Source organism: Bos indicus x Bos taurus, chromosome 16 (assembly GCF_003369695.1).
Source record: "Bos indicus x Bos taurus breed Angus x Brahman F1 hybrid chromosome 16, Bos_hybrid_MaternalHap_v2.0, whole genome shotgun sequence".
Taxonomy (NCBI): domain Eukaryota; kingdom Metazoa; phylum Chordata; class Mammalia; order Artiodactyla; family Bovidae; genus Bos; species Bos indicus x Bos taurus.
In genome coordinates, this window is record NC_040091.1 from 36,838,183 (window position 1) to 36,865,443 (window position 27,261).

At 42.3% G+C, this 27,261-nt stretch overlaps 1 protein-coding gene and 1 pseudogene across 3 annotated transcripts in view; both read right to left on the reverse strand.

The window, feature by feature from the left end:
- The window catches only part of SCYL3 (SCY1 like pseudokinase 3), a 41,713-nt gene that overhangs the window by 4,631 nt on the left and 9,821 nt on the right, over positions 1–27,261 (reverse strand). For all 3 annotated transcript variants that reach the window (XM_027564762.1, XM_027564764.1, XM_027564765.1), the window contains 9 exons: positions 23,975–24,160; positions 22,073–22,186; positions 19,912–19,968; positions 18,713–18,815; positions 17,400–17,511; positions 15,234–15,311; positions 12,875–13,014; positions 12,062–12,246; positions 841–1,012 (listed from right to left, as the gene is read on the reverse strand). In XM_027564762.1, the coding sequence (XP_027420563.1) occupies positions 841–1,012; positions 12,062–12,246; positions 12,875–13,014; positions 15,234–15,311; positions 17,400–17,511; positions 18,713–18,815; positions 19,912–19,968; positions 22,073–22,186; positions 23,975–24,160 (1,147 nt within the window). The remainder of the gene's footprint in view (positions 1–840; positions 1,013–12,061; positions 12,247–12,874; positions 13,015–15,233; positions 15,312–17,399; positions 17,512–18,712; positions 18,816–19,911; positions 19,969–22,072; positions 22,187–23,974; positions 24,161–27,261) is intronic.
- Positions 1,382–1,499, reverse strand: LOC113907104 (annotated as a pseudogene).

Here is a 27,261-nt window from a genome sequence, read left to right on the forward strand (position 1 = left end):
AGAAAAGTCTGGCAGTTCTTTTTTACTAATAACCATTTCCATGCTCTCTACTCACTATCATTGAGAACTGAATCAGAGATTTAGAGCTTCATAACATGGCCATCACCTTCAGGGTTATACAAAGGAGCAAAGAAGCAACAGCGCTGTCAATACAAAATTCTTATTCTTTTATAGCCTATAAAGACCAGAAATTACTGCTACTCAGGTAATATTTCAATGGGAACATCAGAATTAAGGATTTTTTTCTCTCGATTTAAGTACCTAAAAATCAACAGCTTGTCACCTAACAGGCCATCAAAATCTAAAGAAATTAAAATTAAAACATTTGGTGTCACTAAGAGCTGCTATGGCTCAGTTTTGGAAACTGACACTATTAAGATGTAAAATATTCTGTATATCCTTTGACTCAGTAAGAAATTTAGAAAGGAGTGCAACAGCCATCAATAGCGAGGGAGGTCACTAAATGAATTATAGTCAATGAAATACTAGGCAGCTATCAGTAAAACAAATTATTAGGTAGTTATGTATTGACCTGGAGACAGGTCCCTGATTAGCTGTTAACATGAAAAAAATCAAGTTGTGGAACTGTGCATAGTATTTTTTTAAGAAATCCTATGTGTGTGTGTTAAAATACATTTGTGTTTGCGGGCTTACAAAAGGATGAAAGAATTCCCATTAAACCATTAAAATTGGTTACCTTAGATGCCCTAGAAGGAGGTGAAAAAGGGAAAGAAACTTTTTCCTTTTAATTCTCTATCATTTGAATATAATCTATCTGTGTTGCTTGTATAATGTTTAAAATCTAATAAAACAATAACACGACCTTTTAATCACTCTTACCTTCTGGGGAAAGGTCCACAGTTTTAGTAAAGCTTGGGGCAGTGCGTTTGAAGATCTTGGTTCTCTCTCCTCCCACAACCACCTCTGGTCCAAGCAGCGAGACCAACACTGCTAGGCTGTGAAGAGTAATGGCCACGATGGAGTCGCTGGTATCACGCAGGCCCAGTAAAACCTAGGAGTAAACTGGGTAGTAAGTGGACACAACCATGTTGCCTGTCTCTTCTGCCTTTCCCCCCAACCCCAACAAGTAGTTGGGTGCAATCAGACTGTGTTTTTTTTCAAGTGAACTTCATTTCTTAGATGTGTTCTAGGTCAGTAGCTCTCTATTTGTGGTCAAGGACCAATGTTTTCCCTTCCCAATCCAGCATACCCTGATACTTTTTTGAAGATACAATAAAAATGAAGTCAAATAAGTACATGAGAAATGTATTAGAAATAAGATTACTCTGTTAAGTTGCTATAAAAGTTTTTAGATTATGATGCCTGTCGGCTCTTGCCTCCAAGCCACCACCACAGATCCTCCCAAGGCTCAGCCCTTTTCAGTCTACAGCACCAAGTACTCCCACGTGGTCTTCCATTCAAGTACTAACTAGGCCCGACCCTGCTTAGCATCTGAGCTCAGATGAGATGGATGCATTCAGAGTGGTAAGGCTGTAGGCAGTTCCCCAAATTGTTGCCGAATCTGAATACTCCATCCAAAAGACAGTTGCTGAATGGATTAAAAAAAAAAAAGACTCATCTGTATGACGCCATAAGAGGCTTCTCATGTAAGGACATAGAAAGAAAGTGAAGGAACAGAAAAAGATGTTCCAGGCACATGAAAACCAAAAGAAATCTAGGGAAGCTATACTTAAATCAGACAAGACAAACTTTAAAACAAAGAGTAATAAAAGAAGGCATGACATAATGATACATAAATCCAATATTTATAACATTTATAAATACTTATGCACCAAATATAGGAGCAGCTAAGTTAAAGCAAATACTGGTTGTTAGTTGCTCAGTCGTGTCTGACTCTGCAACCCCATGGACTAGCCTGCCAAGCTCCTCTGTCCATGGGATTCTCCAGGCAAGAATACTGGAATGGGTTGCCATGCCCTTTTCCAGAGAATCTTCCTGATCCAGGGATTGAACACAGGTCTCCTGCATTGCAGGCAGATTCTTTACTGTCTGAGCTACATGGAAGTCCCTAAAACAAATATTAACAGGCCCTAAAGAGAGAAATAGAGCAATACATTAATAGCAGGGGACTTTAATATCCCATTTACATCAATGGATAGATCATCCAGACAGAAAGTAAGAAAATGTTGGCCTTAAATGACACATTAGATGGATTTAGATATACAAAGAACGTTTCATCCCAAAGGAACAGAACACACATTCTTCTCTAGGGCACACGGAACAGTCTCCAAGATGGGTTGTATGTCACATGACAAAACAAATCTTGATAAATTTAAGAAGACTGAAATCAAGTATCTTTTCTGACCCTAAGAGTATGAAATTAGAAATCAATTGTAAGAAGAAAACTGGAAAATTCAAAAATGGGGAGATTAAATAGTATGCTACTGAACAACCAATGAGTCAATGGAGAAATCAAAAATATCTTGAGACGAAAATGGAAATAAAACATACCATCTATGCATGCATCGATGGGATGCAGCAAAAGCAGTTCTAAGAGGAACGTTCATACTAATAAATGCCTACCTGAGAAATAAAAATCCCACGCAAGTAATTCTACATCTCAAGAAGCTAAAAAAAGAAAGCTCAAAGTCAGTAGAAGGAAGGAAATAACAGAGCAAAAATAAATGCAATAGAAAAAAGAAATTCAATGAAACTAAGAGCAGATTCCAGTGGTCAGGTATAGATGTGAGAGTTGGACTGTGAAGAAAGCTGAGCGCCAAAGAATTGATGCTTTTGAACTGTGGTGTTGGAGAAGACTCTTGCGAGTCCCTTGGACTGCAAGGAGATCCAACCAGCCCATCCTAAAGTACATCAGTCATGGGTGTTCATTGGAAGGACTGATGCTGAAGGTGAAACTCCAATACTTTGGCCACCTGATGCGAAGAGCTGACTCATTTGAAAAAACCCTGATACTGGAAAAGATTGAGGGCAGGAGGAGAAGAGGACGACAGAGGATGAGATGGCTGGATGGCATCACCGACTCAATGGACATGGGTTTGGGTGAACTCTGGGAGTTGGTGATGGTCAGGGAGGCCTGCCGTGCTGCAGTTCATAGGGTCGCAAAGAGTTGGACATGACTGAGCTACTGAACTGAAGAGCTGATTTATTCAAAAGATAAAATTGACAAATCTTTAGCAAGACTCACTGAGAGAGGACTCAAAATTGTAAATGAAAGGAGACGTTACAACTGGTACCACACAAAGGGTCATAAGAGATTACTATGAACAACCGTGATGCTGTTTAGTCCCTAAGTCATGTCCAGTTCTTTTGCAACCCCATGAACTACCCACCAGGCTCTACTGGCCATGGGATTTCCCAGGCAAGAATACTGAAGTGGGTTGCCATTTCCTTCTCCAGGGGATCTTCCCAATCTAGGGATCAAACCCACATCTTGTACACTGTCAGGTGGATTCCCTACCACTGAGCCAGCCACCTGGGAAGCCCCACTATGAACAATTAATGTACCAATAAATTTGAAAAACTAAAAGAAATGGATAAAGTCCTGGAAACATATAACCTATCAAGACTGAATCATAAAAAAGTAGAAAATCTGGACAGGTCAAGTAAGGAGACTGAATCAGTAACCAAAAACCTACCAACAAACAGAAGTCTAGGACAGATAGCTGCTCTGGTGAATTCTACCAAACATTTGAAGAATGAATACCAATTCTTCTCAAATTCTTCCAAAAAAACAGAAGAGGAGGGAAACTTCTTCTTCTTTAAAACTCCTTTTAAAAGGTTGACATTACCCTGACACAAAACCAGAGAAGGACACCACAAAAAAATTACAGGCCAAAATCCCTTCAAGAAAATTAGAGAAACCAAGGGAACATTTCATGCAAAGAGGGGCACAATAAAGGACTGAAAGTGGACCTAACAGAAGCTGAAGATATTAAGAAGAGGTGACAAGAATACACAGAAAAACTATACAAAATAGATCTTCATGACCCAAATAACCATGATGGTGTGATCACTCACCTAGAGCCAGACATCCTGGAATGTGAAGTCAAATGGGCCTTAGGAAGCTTCACTATGAACAAAGCTAGTGGAGGTGATGGAATTCCAGTTGAGCTATTCCAAATCCTAAAAGATGATCCTGTGAAAGTGCTGCACTCAATATGCCAGCAAATTTGGAAAACTCAGCAGTGGCCACAGGACTGGAAAAGGGCAGTTTTCATTCCAATCCCAAAGAAAGGCAATGCCAAAGAATGCTCAAACTACTGCACAATTGCACTCATCTCACACTAGCAAATTAATGCTCAAAATTCTTCAAGCCAGGCTTCGACAGTACATGAACCGTGAACTTCCAGATGTTCGAGCTGGATTTAGAAAAGGCAAAGGAACCAGAGATCAAATTGCCAACACCTGTTGGATGACAGAAAAAGGAAGAGAGTTCCAGAAAAATATATACTTCTGCTTCATTGACCACGCCAAAGCCTTTGACTATGTGGATCACAACAAACTGTGGAAAATTCTTCAAGAATTGGGAATACCAGACCACCTGACCTGCCTCTTGAGAAATCTGTATGCACGTCAGGAAGCAACAGTTAGAACTGGACGTGGAACAACAGACTGGTTCCAAATCAGGAAAGGACTACAATCAAGGTTGTATATTGTCACCCTGCTTATTTAACTTATATACAGAGTACTTCATGTGAAATGCCGGGCTGGATGAAGCACAAGCTGGAATCAAGATTGCTGGGAGCAATATCAATAACCTCAGATATGCTGATGACACCACCCTTATGGCAGAAGTGAAGAAAAGAACCTCTTGATGAAAGTTAAAGAGGAGAGTGAAAAAGTTGGCTTAAAACTCAACATTCAGAAAACTAATTTCATGGCATCTGGTCCTATCACTTCATGGCAAATAGATGGGGAAACAATGGAAACAGTGTCAGACTTTATTTTTGGGGGCTCCAGAATTACTGCAGATGGTGACTACAGCCATGAAATTAAAAGACGCTAACTCTTTGGAAGAAAAGTTATGACCAACCTAGACAGCATTAAAAAGCAGAGACATTACTTTGCCAACAAAGGTCCATCTAGTCAAGGCTATGGTTTTTCCAGTGGTCATGTATATATGTGAGAGTTGGACTGTGAAGAAAGCTGAATGCCAAAGAATTGATGCTTTTGAACTGTGGTGTTGGAGAAGATTCTTGAGAGTCCCTTGACTGCAAGGAGATCCAACCAGTCCGTAAGGGAAATCAGTCCTGAATATTCACTGGAAGGACTGATGCTGGGAAAGATCGAAGGTGGGAGAAGGGGAAGACAGAGGATGAGATGGCTGGATGGCATCACCAGCTTGATGGACATGAGTTTGAGCAAGCTCTGGGAGTTGTTGATAGACAGGGAAGCCTGGCGTGCTGCAGTCCATGGGGTCCCAAAGAGTCGGACATGACTGAGCAACTGAACTGAACCAAATATTCCTGATGAATGTAAGATGCCAAAATCCTCAACAAAATTATAAAACAAATTCAACAATATATTAAAAGGATCATATACCACGATCAAGTGGAATTTTTTTCTAGTGATGCCAGGATGGTGGAACATCCACAAATCAACATAATACACTACATTAACAAAACGAAGGATAAAAATCATATGATCATCTCAATGAACACAGAAAAAGTATCTGACAAGATTCAACATCTATTTATGATAAAAACTCTCAACAAACTGGATATAGAGGAAACATACCTCAATATAATAAAGGCCATATACAACAAGCCTACACTTAACATTACACCAAAAAGCTGAAGGCCTTCCCTCTGAGATGAGGAACAAGCCAAGGATGCCCACTGTTGCCAACACAGTGTTGGAAACCCTAGCCATAGCAATTAAGCAAGGAAGGGGAGGAGGAGCAAAGACATTTAAATCAGAAAATAAGAAGTACTGTGAAACTATACACAATATACAAAAATTTGTAGCATTTCTATACACATTGGGTTGTCAGAAAAAGTAACCCCATTTATAATTGCATCAAAGAATAAAATTCATAAAAATAAATTTAACCAAGGAAGTGGAAGACCTCTACGCTGAAAAGTACAGGGCACTGATGAACGAAACTGAAGAACATAAATAAATGGAAAGATATTCTGTATCATGGATTGGAAGAATTAATATTGTTAATAAACTGCTCATAGTTCCCTAAGCAATCTACAGACCCAAAGCAATCCCTATGAAAATTCCAATGACATTATTCACAGCACTAGAATAAACAATCCTAAAATTTGTATGAAACCACAAAAGACTCTGAATAGCCAAAGCAACCTTCAGAAAGAAGAACAAAGCTGGGAGCCTCACATTCCTTGCTTTCAAACCATATCACAAAGCTACAGTAAAATAGTATTGGCATAAAACAGACACATAGGTCAATGGAACAAAATAGCCTAGAAATAAACCTATACATATATGGTCAATTAATTTACGACAGAAATAGCCAAGAATACACAATGCAGACAGGACAGTCTATTCAATAAAGTGCTGAGAAAACTGGACAACTGTCTTATAACACATTAACTTAAAATGGATTAAGGACATAAACATAAGACCTGAAATGATAGAACTTCTAGAAAAAAACAGGCAGTAAGCTTTTTGACACAAGCCTTGGTGAGAGTTTTTGGATCTGACACCAAAAGCAAAGGTTACAAAATCCAAAACTAAGAAATGGGACTACATCAAACTAAACAGCTTCTGCGCAGCAAAGGAAACCATCAAAAAGTAAAAAGGTAATCTACTGGATGGGAGAAGATATGTGCGAATCATATATCTAATAAGGGGCTAACATTCAAAACATACAAAAACTCATACAGCTCAAAGGGAAAGACGATCTGACTAAAAACTAAGTTGAAGATATGAATAGATGTTTCCCCAAAGATGACATAAAGATGGTCATGAGGTACACGAAAAGATGCTCAACATCACTAAACATCAGGGAACTACAAATCAAACCACAATGAGCCAGCACTGCACGCCTGTTAGAGAGGGATGGCGAGGCTGTGGGGCGGAGGGAACCCTCGTGTGCTGCTGGGGGGAATTTTCATAATGGGTACAGCCACTATGGAAAACAGCACAGACGTTCATCAAGAAATTAAAAATGGGATGACCATACCATCCAGTGGTTCTACTTCTGGGTGTTTATTTGAGGAAAAACCTTACTAACTCAAAAAGGCATATGCACTCTCATATTCACTGCAGGATTATTTACATTAAAGTATCTATTGATGAATGAATGGATAAAGAAAATGCAGTATGCACACAGGAAGATTATTCAGCCATACAAAAAGAATAAAATCTTGCCATTTCCAACAACCTGGATGGACCTGGAGGGCATTATGCTCTGCTAAGGGAAATAAATCCGACTCAGAAAGACAAATGCTCACTTACATGTGTGTGTGGTGGGGGAGGTGGGGTGGAGGACAAACAGAAAAAAACAAGAACACAGATACAGAGAACAGATGAGTGGCTGCCAGGTGGAAGTGAGGAGGTAGAGAGGAAACAAAATGGGGCAAGAGGCATACACTACATTACAAAATAAAAAGGCCACGGAGATATAATGCACAGCAGAGTGACTATGGGTTATAATACTGTACTGCATATTTCAAAGTCACAAAGAATATTTTTTAAAGCTTCATCATGAGAAATTTCATAACTGTATGGTGACACATGGTTACTAAGCTTATTGTGATCATCTGCAATAAACATATCAAATCATTCTCCTGTATACCTGAAACTACATGTCCATAATGTACCTCAATTTTAAAAAAAGATTTTAAATGTTAACTTTCTGTATCTGTACTCAGCTCAATGCAGCAGAATCATAACAAACAGTTCATGGACAGGCAATGTTCTGCAGAGCGCACTTGAAACACTCATCTAGGTCACTAAGAGCTGTGTCCTTCACCTCTTAGCTTAATACACAAGAACAGGACTGTGAAAACTTTTTTTATATCTGATGCATATAACACCTGTCCCAAACTGAGCCAATTATGATCTCTTTCCCAGTAATAAAAACTGGAATTTAGAGAAACTGGTTATCTCTGGTTTGCTTAAAGGGAGGACAGTAAACTTGGAAACTATGGGGCAACCATGCTTGGCCATGTGTATACCAAATAACAAAAGCTGGTCTTCAAAAGTCAAACGTGAATGGATGTAAAGAGAAAGGAAGGGAATGAAGACCATATGGCTGAATCCCAGCTGCACTTGATTTTCCTCTAAGGTAGACTGACGTCCTTTGATTAAAGTCTCTCTTTTGGGCTTTAGCCCATTTAAGTGGGTTTCAGTTACTTGCAACCAGAAGAACCTTGATTAAGACATTCACATGGAGCTATAAGGAGAGGTTTTGCTCTGAATTGGCAAACATGTATAGAAGACAGACAGAGGCAAAGCGTCTGCACCAGTCAGACACAAGGCCAGGACGACTGGACTGCCCGGTGGAGGGGACATCACGGGTTCAGGAATCCGGGGTTCTGGTCCAGTCTCTGCTGGGAATTCTCAATGTGACTCAGCCAATTAATCGTTTCATTTTTCTGGTCCAGTTTCCTCATTTACCTAAGATAAAGGTTTCCAACAGGACTCAATAAAGAAGTATCAGGTCCAATGCTAACAAACCAGGCACTGTCTCAAAACACAGCTGTACAAGTAAACTAAATCATGGTTAGAATTCTGTCAGCTAATTATGGTAATCTTAAGAAACGACCCAAGCCAAAAACCCAAGAATCCCCCTCAAAACTCTCCCATCTAGTGAAAAACGGAGTCCTCCCCCTTTTACCCTTCACCACTGCCACCATGTTCCCCAGTCTTTGCCACCTCCTAGCAGGACTATTCTATAATGCCCTCATTGAGCCTCCTTGCTATATAGTCCGTCTTCCACACTGCCACCCAAGTGATCATTAGAAATCAGCTAAGTTATTCCTCCACAGGGGAAGTAACTCCACTCAGAGTTTTCACTGCTTTTCACGTGCTGAATACCTACTTGTTAACAGGTTGTTGCAGAAGTAATCACAGGTTTGCACTGTTGAACTTTTCCATTTGATACTGGAATATATTCTTAAATAAATGTGGTTATGTCACACACCATTTTGATGCACATTTCTTGCTTTATGTTTTTTGCTAATAATTATTACTTGGTGTTTATATGTATTTTAGACTATGGAAATGATGTTAGACACAAAAGCAAATTTGAGCGATTTATTCGAGTTCAAAATGGGTCAAGAAGCAAGACAACCTGCAACATCAACAAATGCATTTGGCCCAGGAAGTGCTAACGAATGTACAGTGTGGTGGTGGTTCAAGAAGTTCTGCACAGGAGACGAGTCTTGACGATGAGGAGCACAGCCAGCCTCAGGAAGCTGACAACAACGAACTGAGAGCGTCAATGACTGGTCCTCCTACAAGCACACAAGAAGTCACCCAAGAACTCAATGTCAATCACTCTACAGTCCTTCGGCATTTGAAGCAAATTGGAAAGGTGAAAAAGCTCGATAAGTGGGTGCCTCATGAGCTGACCGAAATCAAAAAAAATTGTTATTTTGAAGTGTCATCTTCTCTTATCCTATCCAATAACAATGGCTCATTTCTCAGTTGGACTGTGATGTGCAATATAAAGTGGATTTTATATGACAACCAGTGAAAACCAGCTCAGTGGCTGGACTAAGTAGAAGCTCCAAAACACTTCCCAAAGTCAAACTTACACCAAAAAGGGGTCATGGTTACTGTTTGGTGGTCTGCTGCTAGTCTGACCCACGACAGCTTTCTGAATCCCAGCAGAATCATTACACCTGAGAAGTACGCTCAGCAAACTGATGAGATGCAGTGAAAACTTCAACACCTGCAGCTGGCACTGGTCAACAGCCTGGGCCTGATTCTCTGCAACAATGCTCCACCGCACGGCACACAATCAACGCTTCAAAAGCTGAATGAGTTGGGCCACAAAGTTTTGCCTCACCTGGCCTCTCACCAACCGACTACCACTTCTTCAAGCACCTTGGCAACGTTTTTGCAGAGAAAATGTTTCCCCAACCAGCGGGACACAAAAATTGCTTTCCAAGAGTTCGTTGAATCCTGAAGCACAGGTTTTTTTGCTACAGGAATTAACAAACTTATTTCTTACTGGCAAAAATGTGTTGACCGTAATGGTTCCTGTTTTTATTAATATAGATGTGTTTGAGGCTAGTTATAATGATTTAAAATTCAGAGTCCGAAATCACTATTACTTTTGCAAAAACCTAATACTGATCTCAGCTCAGTGCCAATTCTGAGACCTATGACAGGACCTCTGTTTCAGACTTAGAGTGCTTCGTTCCTCTTCTACATTCTCAGACACAAAACAGCTACAGGTAGAGTGGCAACTTCCGCTGCAGATGTAAACACAAAGTGCTATGCTGGAGCAACGAGGCTGTAAAGCCAGCCGTCAGTGAACCACGCCCCAGTACCCACGGCCCTGTAGAAACCTACCCACAGTGAACCTGGCCTGACTTCTGTGACTCACTTCAATCAAGAGAATGTGACTGAAGTGATGCAGGCAGTTCCCAATCTATGCCTTAGGAAGGCTGCATGGGCTCTGTGGTCACCTTGGGCAGCCAAGTACGAAGTCCACTGACCCTGCTGGGGAAATCATGTGGAGATGTCACTTGGGGAACAAGGGCCCTGAGATGTCCAGAGACTTTGTGGAGAGACAGCCCCAGATAAGTCTGGCTTTTCCGCCCTCCCCTCCGAGGTGCCAAGGAGCTGTGTGGATGTGTCCTGGGGCTCCAGATGACTGCTGCCTCCACTGACATCATGTGGAACAACAGAACCCACAAGCTGAGCTCAAGCAATCCAAAGAATTATGTGAATTAATAAAGTGTCGTGGGACTTCCCCGGTGGTCCAGTGATTAAGAATCCACTTTGCAAGACAGGGACACAGGTTTGATCTCTGGCTGGAGAACTAAGATCCCACATGCTGTGGGGCAACCAACAGTGTGCACCACGACAGAGCCCTCATGCTGCAACTGAGACCCAATGCAGCCGAATAAATCAAAAAGTAAATAAATAAAATGACTGTCGTTTTAATATACTAAGTAGTTTGGGGCGGTTTGCTACACAGATAACAAATATTCATTATCTTCCATCTTCTCACTTCTTGAAAGCAGGCAGAATGTTACACACCTCTATGGCCCCAGTACTTAGGCACAAGAACCGGCCTAAAACCTGGCCTTATCATCTTTAAATAAATTAATCTCATAGCAAAACAGACAAAATCTTTCCAAATCTCATACTGAGTTGAACAGTGTCTCCTCAAAATTCATGCCCACCCAGAAGTGACCTTAAATGAGGTCGTACTGTGTTAGAGTGGACCTTAAATTCAATGCCCAGTGTCCTTATAAAAAGGCCACGTGCCAACAAAAGCAGAAACTGAAGCAACACAGCGACAAGCCAAGAAACTCCAAAGGGCTACCAGAAGCTGGGAGGAGGGCAAGGGAGGACTCTCCCCCAGCGCCTTCAGAGGGGGCCCGGTGGACACCCTGACTGCGGATTTCGGGCCTCCAGAGATTTCTATTGTTTAAGCCACGCAGTTTGTGGTAATTCGTTCCATCAGTCACCAGGACAAACCCAGAGGCCCAGAGTGGGCAAAGGTAACAGGAGCCCTGATGGTGGATCAACGGGCTAAAAACCACGGACAGGAACCATCTCCTTTCCTCTCAGCTATAGTCTAGTTACTTTATAGTAAGTTAATTATGACACGTGCAGTTTCTCTTCACAAAGCATCCCCCAAATGAATCTTGTTAGTTTTCCTCCAAAGAATTAGCAAGCAGAATTACAGGTTTCCGGTTATAAAGAAGCGAAGACTGACCAAGCTGGTTTAACTGCTTTGCCTGGGTGACTGGCCTGGAAATGCAGTTTTCGCGTCCGCCCTTCGGGTTCCAGGAGGCTTCCATACTGAAACGCTGTCTCAGGCCTTCTCAGCTCTTATCCAAATGCCCCCAAGCCCCCTTTTCCTTCCAGCCCACCCCCCGGGGTGACTCAGGGAACGCCCGCCCGCTGACCCGACCACGGCTACCTGGGGCAGGATGACCTTCTTCAGCTGCTCCTGCGTGAAGTGCTCCACGTAGGCCTCCAGGTGGGAGAGCAGCACCACGCGCACGTGCTCCTCGTGCACCTCGAACAGCCGCAGCAGCACAGGGATCACCCGCGCCTGGAACAGGGCTGGGGAGAGGAGGCGCGGGGCTTCTCCGTGCGTGTTGTCTTCCCCCAGATCGGACAGGGAAAAAAAATCATCACTTCAGTGAAAGGAGCACGAAGCCTAGAACTCCACACACAATCTTAAGTACTCTTCGAGATTCTTACGTCCCAAACCAAAGGCAAGTGCTTCTTTGACCCCATATTACTCAAGGCTTGACTGTCCTAAGTACACTCCACCTTGTAGGAGTGTTTCTGATACACTCATCATACTTAACGTACTGCAAAGAAACCTTATGTTTTAACATAATTCTGAGTGGATAGCTCTCTGTATTAATACATTCATGTCTAATCAAGGAGAAATTTCATATACTAGATTCAACTGATATTATTGTTGCAATTTTTCCTGCAAAGCCAGGAAGCATTAAATGCTACAACAGGAGCTGGTCCTCTCTTCCAAGCAGTTAAGGAAGGTCCTTCAACAGAGACAGGCATCAGAACCATTTGGGGACCTTTGAGAATATGTATTCACCTGTCCTCCTTCTGTCCCAGACCTAGGGGGCCAGGCACAGGCAAATTTAGAAAAAGCTCCCCAGGTCATTCAGATCACCACACACTAAGCGCACACTGTTTAAATGGGGACAAATAATTCCAAACTCTGTAACTACCAGGAATACTTTGGGAAAAAATTCACCTTTTTTAGGGCCGAGGAGATAAGGAAGAAAACTCTTAACAGCTACTGGCTCTGCAAACACCAGCTGGTTAAGCAGAAGAGGCACCAACCGTGAGGCTATTAATTCTTCTGACAGGCAGCTGACTCTGTCCAGCAGGAATCTGGGGGCAAAGAAGGAACGCCTGGGACACTGCAGCAGGTTACTTGCAGTTGAGACACGTACAGCCTTAGCGCACATCATCGAAGTGATGCATCTGAAATGTGGCTAGGGAAACTGAACGGGTGGGTCCCCAGATATTTAAGAAAAACACAGAAGGCGTGAGACAACACCAGCTAGTCAGTACATATACAACCTCCAATCCAAGCTACGAAATTTTTTTCAACAAATTGCTCCTCATTAATTATAGCGAGAGTGCCCTCTTTACCCCCTAATAAGCCAGAGTCCTTTTAGTCAATAAAAGATATTTTCTCAAATTGAAAACACATGTGCGTGCTTAGTCGCTCAGTCATGTCCAACTCTTTGTGACCCCATGGACTGTAGCCCACCAGGCTCTTCAGTTCATGGAATTCTCCAGGCAAGAATACTGGAGTGGGTTGCCATTTCCTTCTCAAGGGGATCTTCCTGACCCAGGGACTGAACCCCGGTCTCCAGCACTGCAGGCAGATTCTTTACTTCCCACCAGGGAAGCCCATTTAAAACACATAGGATATTACGTTACTTAAAGTTTCTATGGTAAACAAAACACTGGCTTTTGTTATTAGAAGCTAAGTACAAGCACTTTGTTGAGAAATACACCGACATCAGGTATTAACAGTAATAACATGCCACCATACAATCACCCTGAGCAAGTATCTTGCCTCCTACCTAATCAGGAAACGGACCATACCAAGCTTTACCTCCTTCAAGCCCCTCAGCCACTATCCACAAACAGGTCCACGGCCAGAATAATTCCCACCTCTTTTCCAGGTACCAAGGATGTGAGGGATTCCTCTTATTTAAGGTCATCGCCACAGGGCCATTGCTCCAACATTCCCTTCTACCCCAGGGCCACAGGCCAACAGCCCCCCAGCACGAGAGGGGCTTCAGTTCCTCCCTCACTCTCACCAGCTCCATTCTGTGAGTCCAAAGACATGCTCCCATCTTTTCCAGCCTTAAAAACAGCCTTACTTGACTCCCTTAGCAATTCAGTAGCAATTCCATTTTCCTCTCCTCTAAGCTTTTCAGGAGGTTTTACCCAAAGTCCATGTTCTCACCTTCTGCTCACATTTCAATTCACAGCAGTTTGATTCTCTCTGCTGAAAAGGCTTTTTCTAAGACAAAGTTACAAAAGCTCTCTTGATGGCAAAGTGACTACTATCTTTCTCAAATTCTCTACCGTTTGGAATACCAGCCCTCCTGTTTCTGAATCTCCCCTAATCACTTCTGCCTCACTTGTCAGCCACTCCCTCCCCACCAGCCCCCTGACAAGCTGGGTGCCCCAAGTCCTTTTCATGCTACCCACTTTCTCCGGGAAAATGTCAGTGACTACAGGCTAATGAACCTTAATACTCACCTCAAGCTCATCCTCATCAGACTTCTCTCCTGAGATGCAGACCCATCTGCCCAAAGGCCCACGTCCATCTCTACCTGGAGGCCCGCAGCCACTTCCAACCAACACGGACACCAGATCCTATGTCTTCCCTCCAATATTTTCCAGCTCGTTTAGTGATAATCACTAAGGCTTGCCAGTTTTTATGTTTTAGTATTTCTTATCTGTGTCTTCACTGTACCATCGCTGCCGTTACATGAGGCCTCCCATCTACTGCCGGCCTGCCATGGTCTGCCAACCAACCCAAATCTTACATGAAGTAAAGCTGTGCCCACTCCATAGAAAACAGAGTAATCCACCCAAGGTGAGGGTCATCTGTCTCACAGCCTGTTTTCACTCCTTTGACAGCTTCAAAGCCTGAAGCCCACTGCTTACCAACAGAGTCAATACTCCTCTTGGCTATATCCGAGGGTGCCTGCCCTACCCTCTCCGGCAGGACTCAAGTCGTCAGTCCACACACAAGACCTACTGCATTTCGGCTTTGTGCACTGGTTCACACTGCCTCTCTGCCCAACAGCTTTTCTCTAACCTCCTCCTCCCTGCCCCGTCCTCTGTGTCCTCAGGACACCCCCTCAAGCTCCACTACTGTCTAAGGATTATCAGTCTGTATCTGTTTCCTTCACCAGAACCATACTTCCCAGGGTCTAGCAGAGAGCCTGACATAGAGGAAATGTCACTGAACTCTGTCTAAGAAACCCAATGACAGACTTGTCTTCTCTAGGACATCTGAAGTGATTACATGGACTTAATCCAAGTTACTACATTTTAAGGCCTGAATTTTCTGAACTTACTTGAAAAATTCAGTTTTTTCCTCTTCGCTCTTCAATGTTAAACTTTTCAAGAAATTTACAACTTCTAGAAAATCATTCCTAAATGCCAAAAAGGAAAAAAAAAAAAAAATGCAGGACAACAGATTAAAGAAAGCACATTAAATATCAAAGCCATAACCGCAGACCATACAATACTACTACTCAACAAAGACACATCTCCCTTGACCACGTGGAAGATTCTACTGTAACTAAGTAGCTTAGAAGACAAGTGCTATAGGACAAGCCCATAGGGAATTTAATATTTTAAGAATATCAAAGAGATCCGTGAAAAGGATACATGCTTAACCACACACATGTGTGCATACACAAATGTGAACAAATGCTGTGGTTTTAATAAAATCATCATAATCATCCAAACATTTTGTTGTAATAGGATGTGGTTACATGAAATGTCCTTGGAGAAATGCTTTTACCATTACAGAGCAGTTGCTGATTCTCAAGTCTCCTCTGGGGAAGAAATAACTATTAAAGAGGGTTGCAGAAAGACGCACTTCTGGTACAAGTCACAGGGATCTTCTCATTTCGCCTGTTTTAAGTTGTCTGGTCACTTTTCCAGCCAGGCAGGGAAGAGGGTGATAAGAGTAGGTGGTTTCCTGCAGGGCCTGCAGACAGTCCCAAAGCCAGCTCAGCTCCAAGCAAATGTGGCCCCTGGGAGGGAGGCTTAGCAGCAGCCAGCAGCCCCCACCAGCAGGGCTGACCTCCTCTCCTGGGTCTCCACACCTCACCTTTGCACCTGTTTCCCTGCGGCTTGGCAGAAAGAGCGCAAACGCCTTGACCAGAGTGTAAAACCAGATGGCTCAGCTGCCTTGGCAGGAGCTTCGGCTCTGGCTCCTCCCCCTGCCCCTGGCTGGGCTTTCCCATCAGGGGCAACAATCCCCCCACATGTAACAATTTATCAAAGAGGGAGCTGGTGTGTGGTTCTGCCTTCCCTCTCCTGTTTTTGTTTTTAATTGAAGGATAATTCAATTCAACTTTACAATGTTGTGTTGGTTTCTGCCAAACATCAACATGAATCAGCCATAGGTATACCTATGTCCCCTTCCTCTCCCCTCTGGTTCATCCACAAGTCATACTAAAGAACTCCTACCAAAAAAAAAAAAAGAACTCCTACCACACACAGTGATGAGAGAATCTATTTACTGTAAAGGATTCTTCTTTGCAGAGAGTCTATCAGTCTAAAACATCCCCCCCAAAAACACATGGAGATACCTTGGTTAAAGGACTCATAATGGGAAAGGTCTGAATAGCTCTTTTGGAACATAAGTAACAAAGCCACGTGACCACAAGGAAAATATCCCCTCTGCTGTGTTTAATGATATACCTCATCCTATCTTAGAGCCCCCTCCAGGGATAATATCAGCTCTCCCTTCACTCTGATTTCTCTCAGGCTTTCCGACTGCAAACACATAAGGATTTTTAGTTTCACAACTGACATGAGTTTGATTTTGCTAATAAAAGTTATCAATGAGGAGTTAACCTGTGCAGAAGTTCTGCAGACACGGAAATTTAAAAAACAAAGGACACATAATTAAAACTAACCTTGAAGAGAGAGGTTCAAAAATCTCTCTGAATCCAGCGACAGTATTGACAGCTATACTGTGCCCTCCCTCTAAATTGACTTCTTTGCTCTTCCATCACGAATTACTAAACAAAGAAAACAATCTTCTGCCTGCCTGAAGAAAAATAAGCTCATTTCCATGCCCATCCCCCACCAACAAGTAAAATTCAACAATAACAAACTCGTATAAATAATACAATGTCAGCAAAACAGAGAGGCTGTGTTAACATTAAGTTCCTCAATTAACTTCTCCAACTCTATACCACTGGACACAGCCTAGCTTCTTCCCATTCACAGAAGTCCTAAGAAATCCAGCTATAATGTCTAGACCCAGGCGTCCACGGTGAAGGGTTTCTAGAACTTCCTATCTGTAAGAGGAACGTGAGAGGCAATGATCATGTCTCCCTCTACTTCCCACGTGGACATGACTCACTCTCTCCTAATACTGAAGGACAGCAGCAGCAGCAGCACAAGGGCCCGCATCGCCCGGTCCCCCGAACCCCACCGCAGGAGTGCGGCCCGCAGGAGGGCAGGCGGGGGCAGGCAGCACTCCACGCCGGGCGCCTCACCTGAAGAAGTCATGGCACAGGAGGCTGCAGAGCGCTGGCCGGCAGTGCGGGCTGGGACTCAGCAGGGCTGAGCGCAAGGTCTGTTGAAAGCTGGAGAGAATATCCGCTGCAACTGAAACCCAGAGTGACAGTTAGTTCCCACTGCCTCCTCCCTCCTGTTAGGACCTCTACAGCTGGAGGCTGACGGGAACAAAAACCAACCTGGAAAAAGCCCAAACAGAGCCCTGGCTGGTGCTGAACAGCTCCCTGCCTGCCTGAAGTCAAACTCCTGGGCAGGTGGAGAAAATCATCCTGCCAACACATCTACCCCCCTGCTCCCCTTGGAGGCCCCCACCTTTCCTGACTGTCAGCTTAACTCAGCTCAGGCCTAGAGGAGGAAGCTTAGTAAGTGGCAGGTTTGAGGCCTTTTCAATCAAGTCTCCTAACCCTCAAAACACAGGAAGTTATTTGAAGGACTGTATTTCCTCTCAAGGATGGTACATAATTGCCACCGTGCTAGAAACAGTGAAGAGCAGTGAGTTCATCACCCACAAAGGATGTCCTAGAGCTTAATTCTCAAATGTTCAGGCTGGGACAGCTCAGAGCTGATGGCTGAATGGTGCTTGTAACTTCAGAGGATGGAATGAACCAGGCAGAAGAAACTGCGTTAGAACTGCACAAAGCTGCAGCAACATGAGATACAGGCTGGTAAAGGGGCTTAATGTACAAAGACCCCAGTCCATGCAAAGGGTGGACACCTGAAGGCCCGGAGCGGGTGGAGGACAGTGAAGCGGGCTGTCAAGCATGCCGCCAGAGAGCTCAGAGAAGAACTATGTGCTCAGTAGCCTAGCCTTTAAGGGCCAACCAAAGAAAAAAGTAATGAGTAAATGAAATCATGGCCAAAAAAAAAACACAAAAACCGAAAGGACTTTGAAAGAATCAAGATAAAGAAATGTTAATCTTAATTTAGAAATTAATTTAAAAAAACTCTGAATCTTATCCTCAGATCATTACATACACATCAATAGCACCATTCATTTATTTATAGGCTGGTTTGATAAGGAATAGTCTTTAGACCATAAATACAGTACCAATCAATAAGATCATAATATAAGATACCCAAAGCCATAGTTCCAAGTGCTTCCTACCTAAAATTCTTTTAACTGTTCAAAGTGAAGAAACCCAAAGCTTCTGCCCTCACTGCTATCACCATCTGCCCTGCACAAAGTTACTTGGTAAGCAACAGTTCCGTACCACGATCAAACGCCGCAGCATCCACCGTGGATGGCTGTCCCACTAATTCTGTGGATGCAGACAGCACAAGTCCAACTCACCCTGTTCACTTAAGACTGTGAGCAAACTTTCCACCAGTGTCCCAAAAGAATAGGCATCCCGGGCGTGTCCGTGGGACGCTGGCAGAGTCGTGAATTCTGGAGACTAAAAGCAGTAAAGACCATTACAACCAGAGGATCTGCTTTAGAAACCATTCCTAATCTTCTCTGAAGCACTTTCTCCCATTTTTGCATTTAGTGTATTCAAAATTAACTACACAGTATCACACACAAATTTCTAAGCTCTTAAAACGATTAGTGAACAGAATTTATCAAAGATATTAATAATATTAAATAAGGAGCGGGGAAAGGCCATAATATATGTTTGTGGCTTTCAGAAATATTTCTGACTACAAACTAGAGTAAAAAAATTGTCATCAGCATTATATGCACATATACGGGTAAGCACATAACAAAAACAGAAGTTTCAAACAACAGTTCTTAGTCTTGCGCCCCAAGATGTCCAGTGATACTTTCTATTTACTCCCTTATTTTTCTCCCTTAAAATGCCAGTCAGGACCCCTAAATTGATTCAAAACCTACAGATCGTTGGTTTGAAAGACACTAGTATATACATATGGTACTGCTTTGAATAAACCTGACTTATTTCAAGTCCTAGGTTTATACTTAAGTTTATTGTTGAGTTTGTCTTTTCTGCAAAGCACACTAAATATGTCTTTGGGGATCAAAGTCTATAGTGGTTAAGGACAAATTTAGAAAGAACAAGTGCTTTTGAATTTATTGTTAAATATTATCTTTCTTTACCAGCACCATAATATTAATAATCACTCTTCCTCACATCTTGGAATCCCAACTAACGGCAGATAGGCAGATGACCAGCTCGGGTGAAGCACAGGAAGGTGCTGGGCTCTTGTTTCCTCAACTCTCATGGCTTCCACAAAGGTACACAGGCTCACCATGAGATGGCTATGACGCCCCCACCCTGCTCACACCGAGGTACCTCTTATTTTTCAGCACTATCACAGGTGTCTACATGACCAAAATGTAAGCTGAGTTTCAAGAAAAAAGGCTCTCTGCTCTGATGACATGATCAGTCTCAGAAGCCTTCAAGGCCAGAGGAATCAGGAAGTGTCTATGACTTAGCAAAGAGGTGGGCAGAGGAAAGGTTTTTGTTTTGTTTTTAAGTTTCATACTCAGTTACACAAAGAAGCTTTCGTGACATCTGGAGTGTATCATCTTACCATCTCTTCAGGAGGAATAGATGCTGGGTCTCTTACTGACCGAATACTCTTCAGAAACTAAGAGAAATAAATTATGGAAAGTAATTCAAGCATATGTTTGGTGAACCAATCTCTTACATCAAGTTACAAAAGCAAAGAGCAATCAACACCAATGAAACCTTCAAAACAATGCTATAGGCTAAATACATAAATTAAAAATCTTCATCACTGAAAAATGTAGATACAGTGCCTGGTATGGCACAAGACTTAGTGGAAAATAAATATCAGTTCCCTTTCCTTTTCCTTTCAGCTGGTTTAACAGATACCCTCTGGTGTTCAGAGGCATCTCTATATCTGATTTATTTATAAGGAAATTAGAAATACTTCTTTCTCATCCTACATGAAAGTGAAAGTGAAAGTCACTCAGTCATGTCCAACTATTTGCGACCCCATGGACCATACAGTCCATGGAATTCTCCAGGCCAGAATACTGGAGTGGGTAGCTGTTCCCTTCTCCAGGGGATCTTCCCAACCCAGGGATGGAATCCAGGTCTCCCATATTGTGGGTAGATTCTTTACCAGCTGAGCCACCAGGGAAGACCACTCTTATCCTACGAAGATATTAACAAATAAAAGACTTCTCTAGCATAGGACAAATCTATCATTAATCTGCTCTCTGAGTCAAGTCAGTCATAAGCTGGTTGCCACATGAGATATGTGAGGACCTTATAAACTAGAGAGACAGAGCCAGCATCCACAGAACAACATTCATCTACTGATTCATCAGATTATTTCTCAAGAGCTTGTATGTTCCAAACGCCATCTAGGGCACCAGGAATACATATTGAATGCAATAAATCCCTGTCCCCGGCCAGGAGCTCACGACCTAAAATGTAAACTAAGAACTTCGATAACCTGCGCTGGTTGAGCACCTGGGAAGCCCAGGAGGAGGGCTACTCTTGTTGGGCAGGGGACACCTCAGGGAGGCCTTCACAAAGAGGAGACTTAGCCTGATCTAGACTTCGGCGAGACGTCAGCCTCATCTTACATCCTGCAGAGTCCAGGGGAAGAAAGGCGACAGAACGGCACACAAGGGAAAAAGCGGGTGAAGGAGGAGAACCCCGCTGGACTGCATGGAGCAGGATGCAACCAGCGTGGAGCTCAATAACCGAGTGGCACCTGGAGCTGAAGGCAGGCTGGGAGGAGCTGGGGAAGGGCCTGGGACCCCGCGGTACAGAGTCTGGGATACACCCCGCAGAGGGAGTTACGCTGTTATACTGATTAGCTGGAAGCTGACTTCTGAGAAGAAAGGGATCAACGGGGACAGAAATAACAGAGGAATGTCTTCACGGTGGAAGGAGCATTTGAGCTGAGCCAGAGCCCTTGAAGGTACACATGCAACAAGGCCCCCGTGAAACTGGCACATGAGGGAAGAGGGGAGTGAGGTGGAGCCAGGAAGTCAGGGAGCCCCCTCGTCAGTAAGGAAATCATGATGTGTGTGTTTGTGTGTGTGTGTTTGAAAAGGCTAAGTCTAGTGGCAACATGCAAAATTATGGAAATAAGAAACAAAACAGAGAACAGTAAGACTGCTCAACTCCGGAGGGGAATTTGTAGACCTCTGTCAGAGAAAATCATAAGACAGAGCGCAGGCAGCAATACCGTGGCCCACGAGGAGTTACGATGCACAGTCCCTGACACCAGCTCTTAGGACGTAACGTATGACTCTGGAGAACACGAACAAGTGCTCAACGAACATGTCTAATGGGCCTAATATGTGCCAGGCCTATTCCAGTGGATGGACAAAGATACATATACAACACTAGCACCCTCAAGAAGCTCAGCCACTGGTAAAGAAGGCAGACACACGGAGGCAATTCAACAGGAAACACTCAGTGGTAAAACCACGTGCGGGTTACTAGGGGCACAGGGGGCGGGCATTTCATGGAAAACCGACCGAGCCACTCTTCCATTCGCAAGATACCTTCGCTCTAAAATGAGAAAAGAATAGATGATGCCTAGCCCCTCTGGACAGTAAAAGCCTACAACCCTGTGAATGTGAGTACTGACAAAAAAGTCAAGTCTCCAAACCTCAGCTCATACTATTATTGAAGCACAGTCCCTAACCGCACACCAAAATGCTACCAGACTCTGAGTGACATGGAGGGCCTGGCACCTGGCTTACCTCTGGTGTGGCCTGAGCAACTTTGCAGACTGTTTCCATTCCTCCCAGCTTCCAGTGCCCATCTTCACTCACAAACACAGACGACACGCAGACATTGTTGTGTGTGAGGTGTCCCTGGGAAAAAAGAACAGGAAGAAGACTGCCATTCCCATTTTCTGAGAAGTTTTAGAAAACTAAGAAGTCATCACCCCCCAAAAAAAACATTACGGCAAGCCTTCCTACTTGTGGCATAATAAACAGAACTACAACTTTAAGAAATGACAAATTCAATGAGCCAGCCTAAGCATTATGAGGTTAGGAAAAAAGGAAAAACACAATGGAAAGGCTTATCGCCCCCTGCCCAGTGTGGCAGGTTAATAAAGACACGAAAGCCACGGCACAGACACTGTACATCCCCATCTCCATCGGAGTCGGGAGATACAGGTGTCCTTACAGGTAAATTTACAAGTCTTTTCAGCCCACGTCGTGTGCTTCAAACGCCTTTAAAGGAAAAGTTTATCTTTGCTCCCATAAGGTTATTGTATTCATTTTCTCCTCTAAATTCTTTCTCACCTACATTCTATCACGAACCCAGATCCACTTCACCTGAAATCTTGTCAGTAGGCATTAAAAAAATTCTGCCTGAAGAAGAGGAAAACGGAATGATAAGGACCACCAGAAATATCCCACAGACCACAGAAGAGCCAAATTTAAAACTATATAAAAGAAGAGTATAGTCAAATAAATGAAGGAAGAAGAAAACGAGAACGGGGGTGAAGTATGTTTTTTTCTCAAACCAGAAATTATGGCAGTAGATAAGCGCGCTTGAAATACTCTACCCATCAGATCCAATATGTACACATTTTATATATAAAACACTCCAAGGTATGTATATATTTTTTTAAAGGAAAGCTTGGAATAGTATTAGGGTGTGTTTCCGCTTGAGAAAAATAAAGGCGAATAAACACTTAGATATTTGCTTAGGACACACAAAGAGCATCTGTGGCCTAACACACTGACCACTGAGGTTGTCTATGGCAAGAAGCAGGGCCCTGGCTTCAAGGACAGGGACTTGTTTCCTTGTCTGCACTCTCATACTATTCAAACTTTTTAGTGAATTCAAACATTTTTCCAACAGAGAAAATATTCCACCACGGTGCAGCATTAATAATTCTACTTATGTGTATCTTAGAAATACTTTTAAGAGACAATAAATTCAAAGTGATATTTGGAGAGTCTATCTCCCATTAATAGAAAAAAACTTTTTAAAAACACATTAAGATGAGTCAAATGCAAGTGCTTCTAACCTGTAACTGGTGTTTTTTAATCTTGGGAGGCTGCCATAGGCCTTTATACCTCAGAATGTAAATCCCATTAAGAAACTACCACAAGTAAACAATACCACTTTATCCCCATAATAGTGAATACTGCCGTGATATTAAGGGGCTGCCTATCTTTGGCACCACCTACTTGAATGGCAAAGGGTGTGTAGAACTCTGCCTCTTTCTAAGAAATGATCATTTCTTTCATTAAAAAAAAAAAAATTCCTGAAAACAAAGAGAAACATGGTCCACACCAGCACTGATGTTATTAAACTTTTATCTCATCCTAAAAACAAATACCAGCTGTAGATACTTTTAGGTAAAGACTTATCCAAAACTAGAGACAGACTATCTAGTAAACTGAAATAAAGTTCTATAAACAACTACCCAGGGACAAAGAACTTGTTGCCTGCTCCACAAACCACTTGTCTGTCTATAGCATCTCATGTGCTGTTTTCCCTCAGGAAGCTTTCCGATGAGAATAGTAACTTATGATTTCTATAGATATCAAAATTCACAAGCACTACCCCATACATCAGCCTCCATCTCCCACTCCTGGTCTAAACGAAAGGCTGTGAGGCAGACTGTCCAGGTTACTTACTCGGTCATGAAGGAAGATAAGAGCCAGCAATATGTCATAGATCCCAGCACAGACCTCTGCAGAAGACAATGTTTCCAAAACCACTTCCAGAGGCTGCACTCGCTCAGTGACGAGATGAATGCCGTCTGCTTCCACAGTGCAAGATAAAAACCTTAGCAAGCACGGGTGACGAAGGGTCTTCAGGTGCTTTAAAAATACAAATAGAAAAGTCGGTAAAGTTAATGACTCCACGCTTTACCATCTGAGCCACCAGGGAAGCCCAAGATTAATTATAGTCTCATATATATTGTAATCAATTCAGAAAATGTATACTTAAATTCAAGGTCTTCTCCAGTTTCTTACCTCCCCCACCTAACCCCCAAGTTTCAAATAAGGCAAAGAAAATTCCATGACTTGTTCTGACAGTGTTTACTTAACCAGCATTTATATTACTCTAGAGAGACTTTCATTTCCATGAGTGTAAGCCCCCAAAAGCCCGGATTTCCAATGATTTTTGCTATAGACTCTGAACAAAGCACGGAAAACAACATGTGAGAACTCTGAAAAGTAAATAAGAGCATGTAGATTATGGACGGCAGTCACCCATGGGGTGAGTTTCCCGGTTTGGGGGATGTCCCTTCTCACAGCTGTGCGCTGAGGGCAGGCCCCAGGTGCAGAGCAGTGCAGCAAAGGTGGCTAGAACTCGAATGGAAACTCTGCCAGCTTTGTGGCCAGGAGAACCGAAGCAGGTTTGAGTCTGAGGAAGCTGACCCAGAGAAGAGAGAGCCGAGGGAGGGAGAAGAAGAGGCCCCAGTTATCTGTATACCCACACAGGTCTCAGGCTAACCCCAGAACCAGTCACAGGACAGACCCAAATTAGTACAGCAAAGTTTTGAAAAATGAACTAAGGTTTGAACTACCATGCACAGGAAGGGTGAGAGCAGAGTAGTTTAAAAAAAAAAGGTGGGCAGGAAGCTTGAACCCAAGGGAACTGACCATCTGCAAATGAAAAACATCAACATTCTTCAGAGAATTATAACAGAACCAAGAGTCTATGCAACAGGGCATTCAAAATGTCCAGGATGCAATCCAAAATCACTCAGAAGATAAAGAATCATGAAAATGTGAAAAAACAGCCAACAAATACCCCAAGATTGACCAGACACTGGATACTAGAAATTATCAGAAGGAATCTGAAACAGCTATCACCACCATTCCCGCCTGGAGATAAAGGAAACAGTTATAAAATAAGTAGAAAGATAGAAGCTCCCAGAAGAGAAATGAATGTTACATAAAAGAACTAAATGGAAATTTTATAAATTAAAAATACTACAAATAAAAAAATACAATGGATGAACTTAATAACAGAATGATAATGACAGAGACAAGACTCAGTGAACTTAAAGTTGTTAACCAATCTAAAGAATGAAGAAGAAAAAGTAAAAGAAAAGGTCAGGGCTTCAGAAACCTGGGTGACAATAACAAAAAGTTTAATGCGCATAACTGGAGTTCTAAAAAAAAAGAAGAAAAAATAATTGGGACATAAAAAAATATAATGGCTGAAAACTCCCCAAATTTGGCCAAATACTTAAGTTTACAGATTTAAGAATGTCAGTGAATGCTAAATATGATAAATCAGAGAAAACTACACCTAAACACATTATGATCAAACTGCTGAAAACCAAAGATCAATTTAAAAATCTTAGAAGTAGCTAGAGCAAAACAACACAGGTGGAGAGATAAACTGAATGATACTAATTTCTCATAAGAAAACAGAATCCTAAAGATAAAGGGGAACTATCTTTAAAGCAATGAAACAAAAAAAATCATCAAACCTGAATTCTGTACCTAGCAAAAATACACTTCAGGAAAGACGGCAAATTAAAAGCATTTTTGATCAAGAAAACAGAAAAGTTGTTGCTAGATGATCTGCTCTACAAAAATGCTAAAGTTAGTTCAAGCTGAAAAGGAAACAACACCAAAGGGAAACCTGGATCTTCAGGATTGCAAGAAAAGCAGGTTAAAGCTGAAGGTTCCATTTTTTCCCTCTTATTTAAAATATATAAGGCAATGGCACCCCACTCCAGTACTCTTGCCTGGCAAATCCCATGGACGGAGGAGCCTGGTAGGCTGCAGTCCATGGGGTCGCTAGGAGTCGGACACGACTGAGCGACTTCACTTTCACTTTTCACTTTCATGCATTGGAGAAGGCAATGGCAACCCACTCCACTGTTCTTGCCTGGAGAATCCCAGGGACAGAGGAGCCTGGTAGGAGGCCGTCTATGGGGTCACACAGAGTCGGACACGACTGAAGGGACTTAGCAGTAGCAGTATGTAGAGGAAGCACTGTAACACTCTCCTGGTAAGGTTTTCCACGTGTGCGATGTACATGCATGCCTGTGTAGCTGTGCGCACATACAGTTAATATACATGTAACAAAAGGACAGCAGGGTTGGAGGCTGGAGACATCTATGTGATTCCAAGGCTTCTACATTTTATGTGACTGTGGTACAATGCTAACCATAATTAGTGGTTAGTACTAACTAACCACAGTTAATAACCATAACTAATTAAAAGTTAGTTATGTATACTGAAGTCCTCAGTGTAACTATTTTTAAAAAAATAAAGAAATATATAGCCCCCATTCAAGTTACATTAAAACAGAATACTAAAAATATTAAAATAATTCACAAGAAGGGGGAACAGAAGAACAAAAATCAGAAGGGGATGAAAAGAAAACAAATGATAAATAATTACATTAAATGTTAAAAAACTAAACACTCCAATTAAGAGTGGATAAAAAAGGAAGATCCAACTATATGCTGCCTATAGAAGACACACTTTAGACAAAAGACAGAGATAGGTAAATGAATAGAAAATAAATGAATTTGATGGAAAAGGATATCAGTAGGCAAAAGAAGGTTGACATGGATATATTCCTATCAGACAAAATATACTTCAAGACAAGAGTATGGCCAGAGATAAAATGGGACAATTACTTAAGAATAAAAGGGATAATTCATTAAAAAGACATAACTAATTATAAATGTGTATGCGCATAAGAGCGGAAACTCAAGATACACATGAAGTAAAACTGGGAAAATGAAAGGGAAAAACAGACAATTTCACAATCATAGTATCAGAGTTGGAGATTTTAAAGCTCCTGTCTCAACAATCAACAGAAAAAAAAAAATCAATAGAACTAGCAGAAAATGAACTAAATAGATAAAAACTTAGAAAACCTGAATAATATCAACTACCTGAATCAAACTGAGATTTAGAAAACACTTTATCCAATTGCAGATACA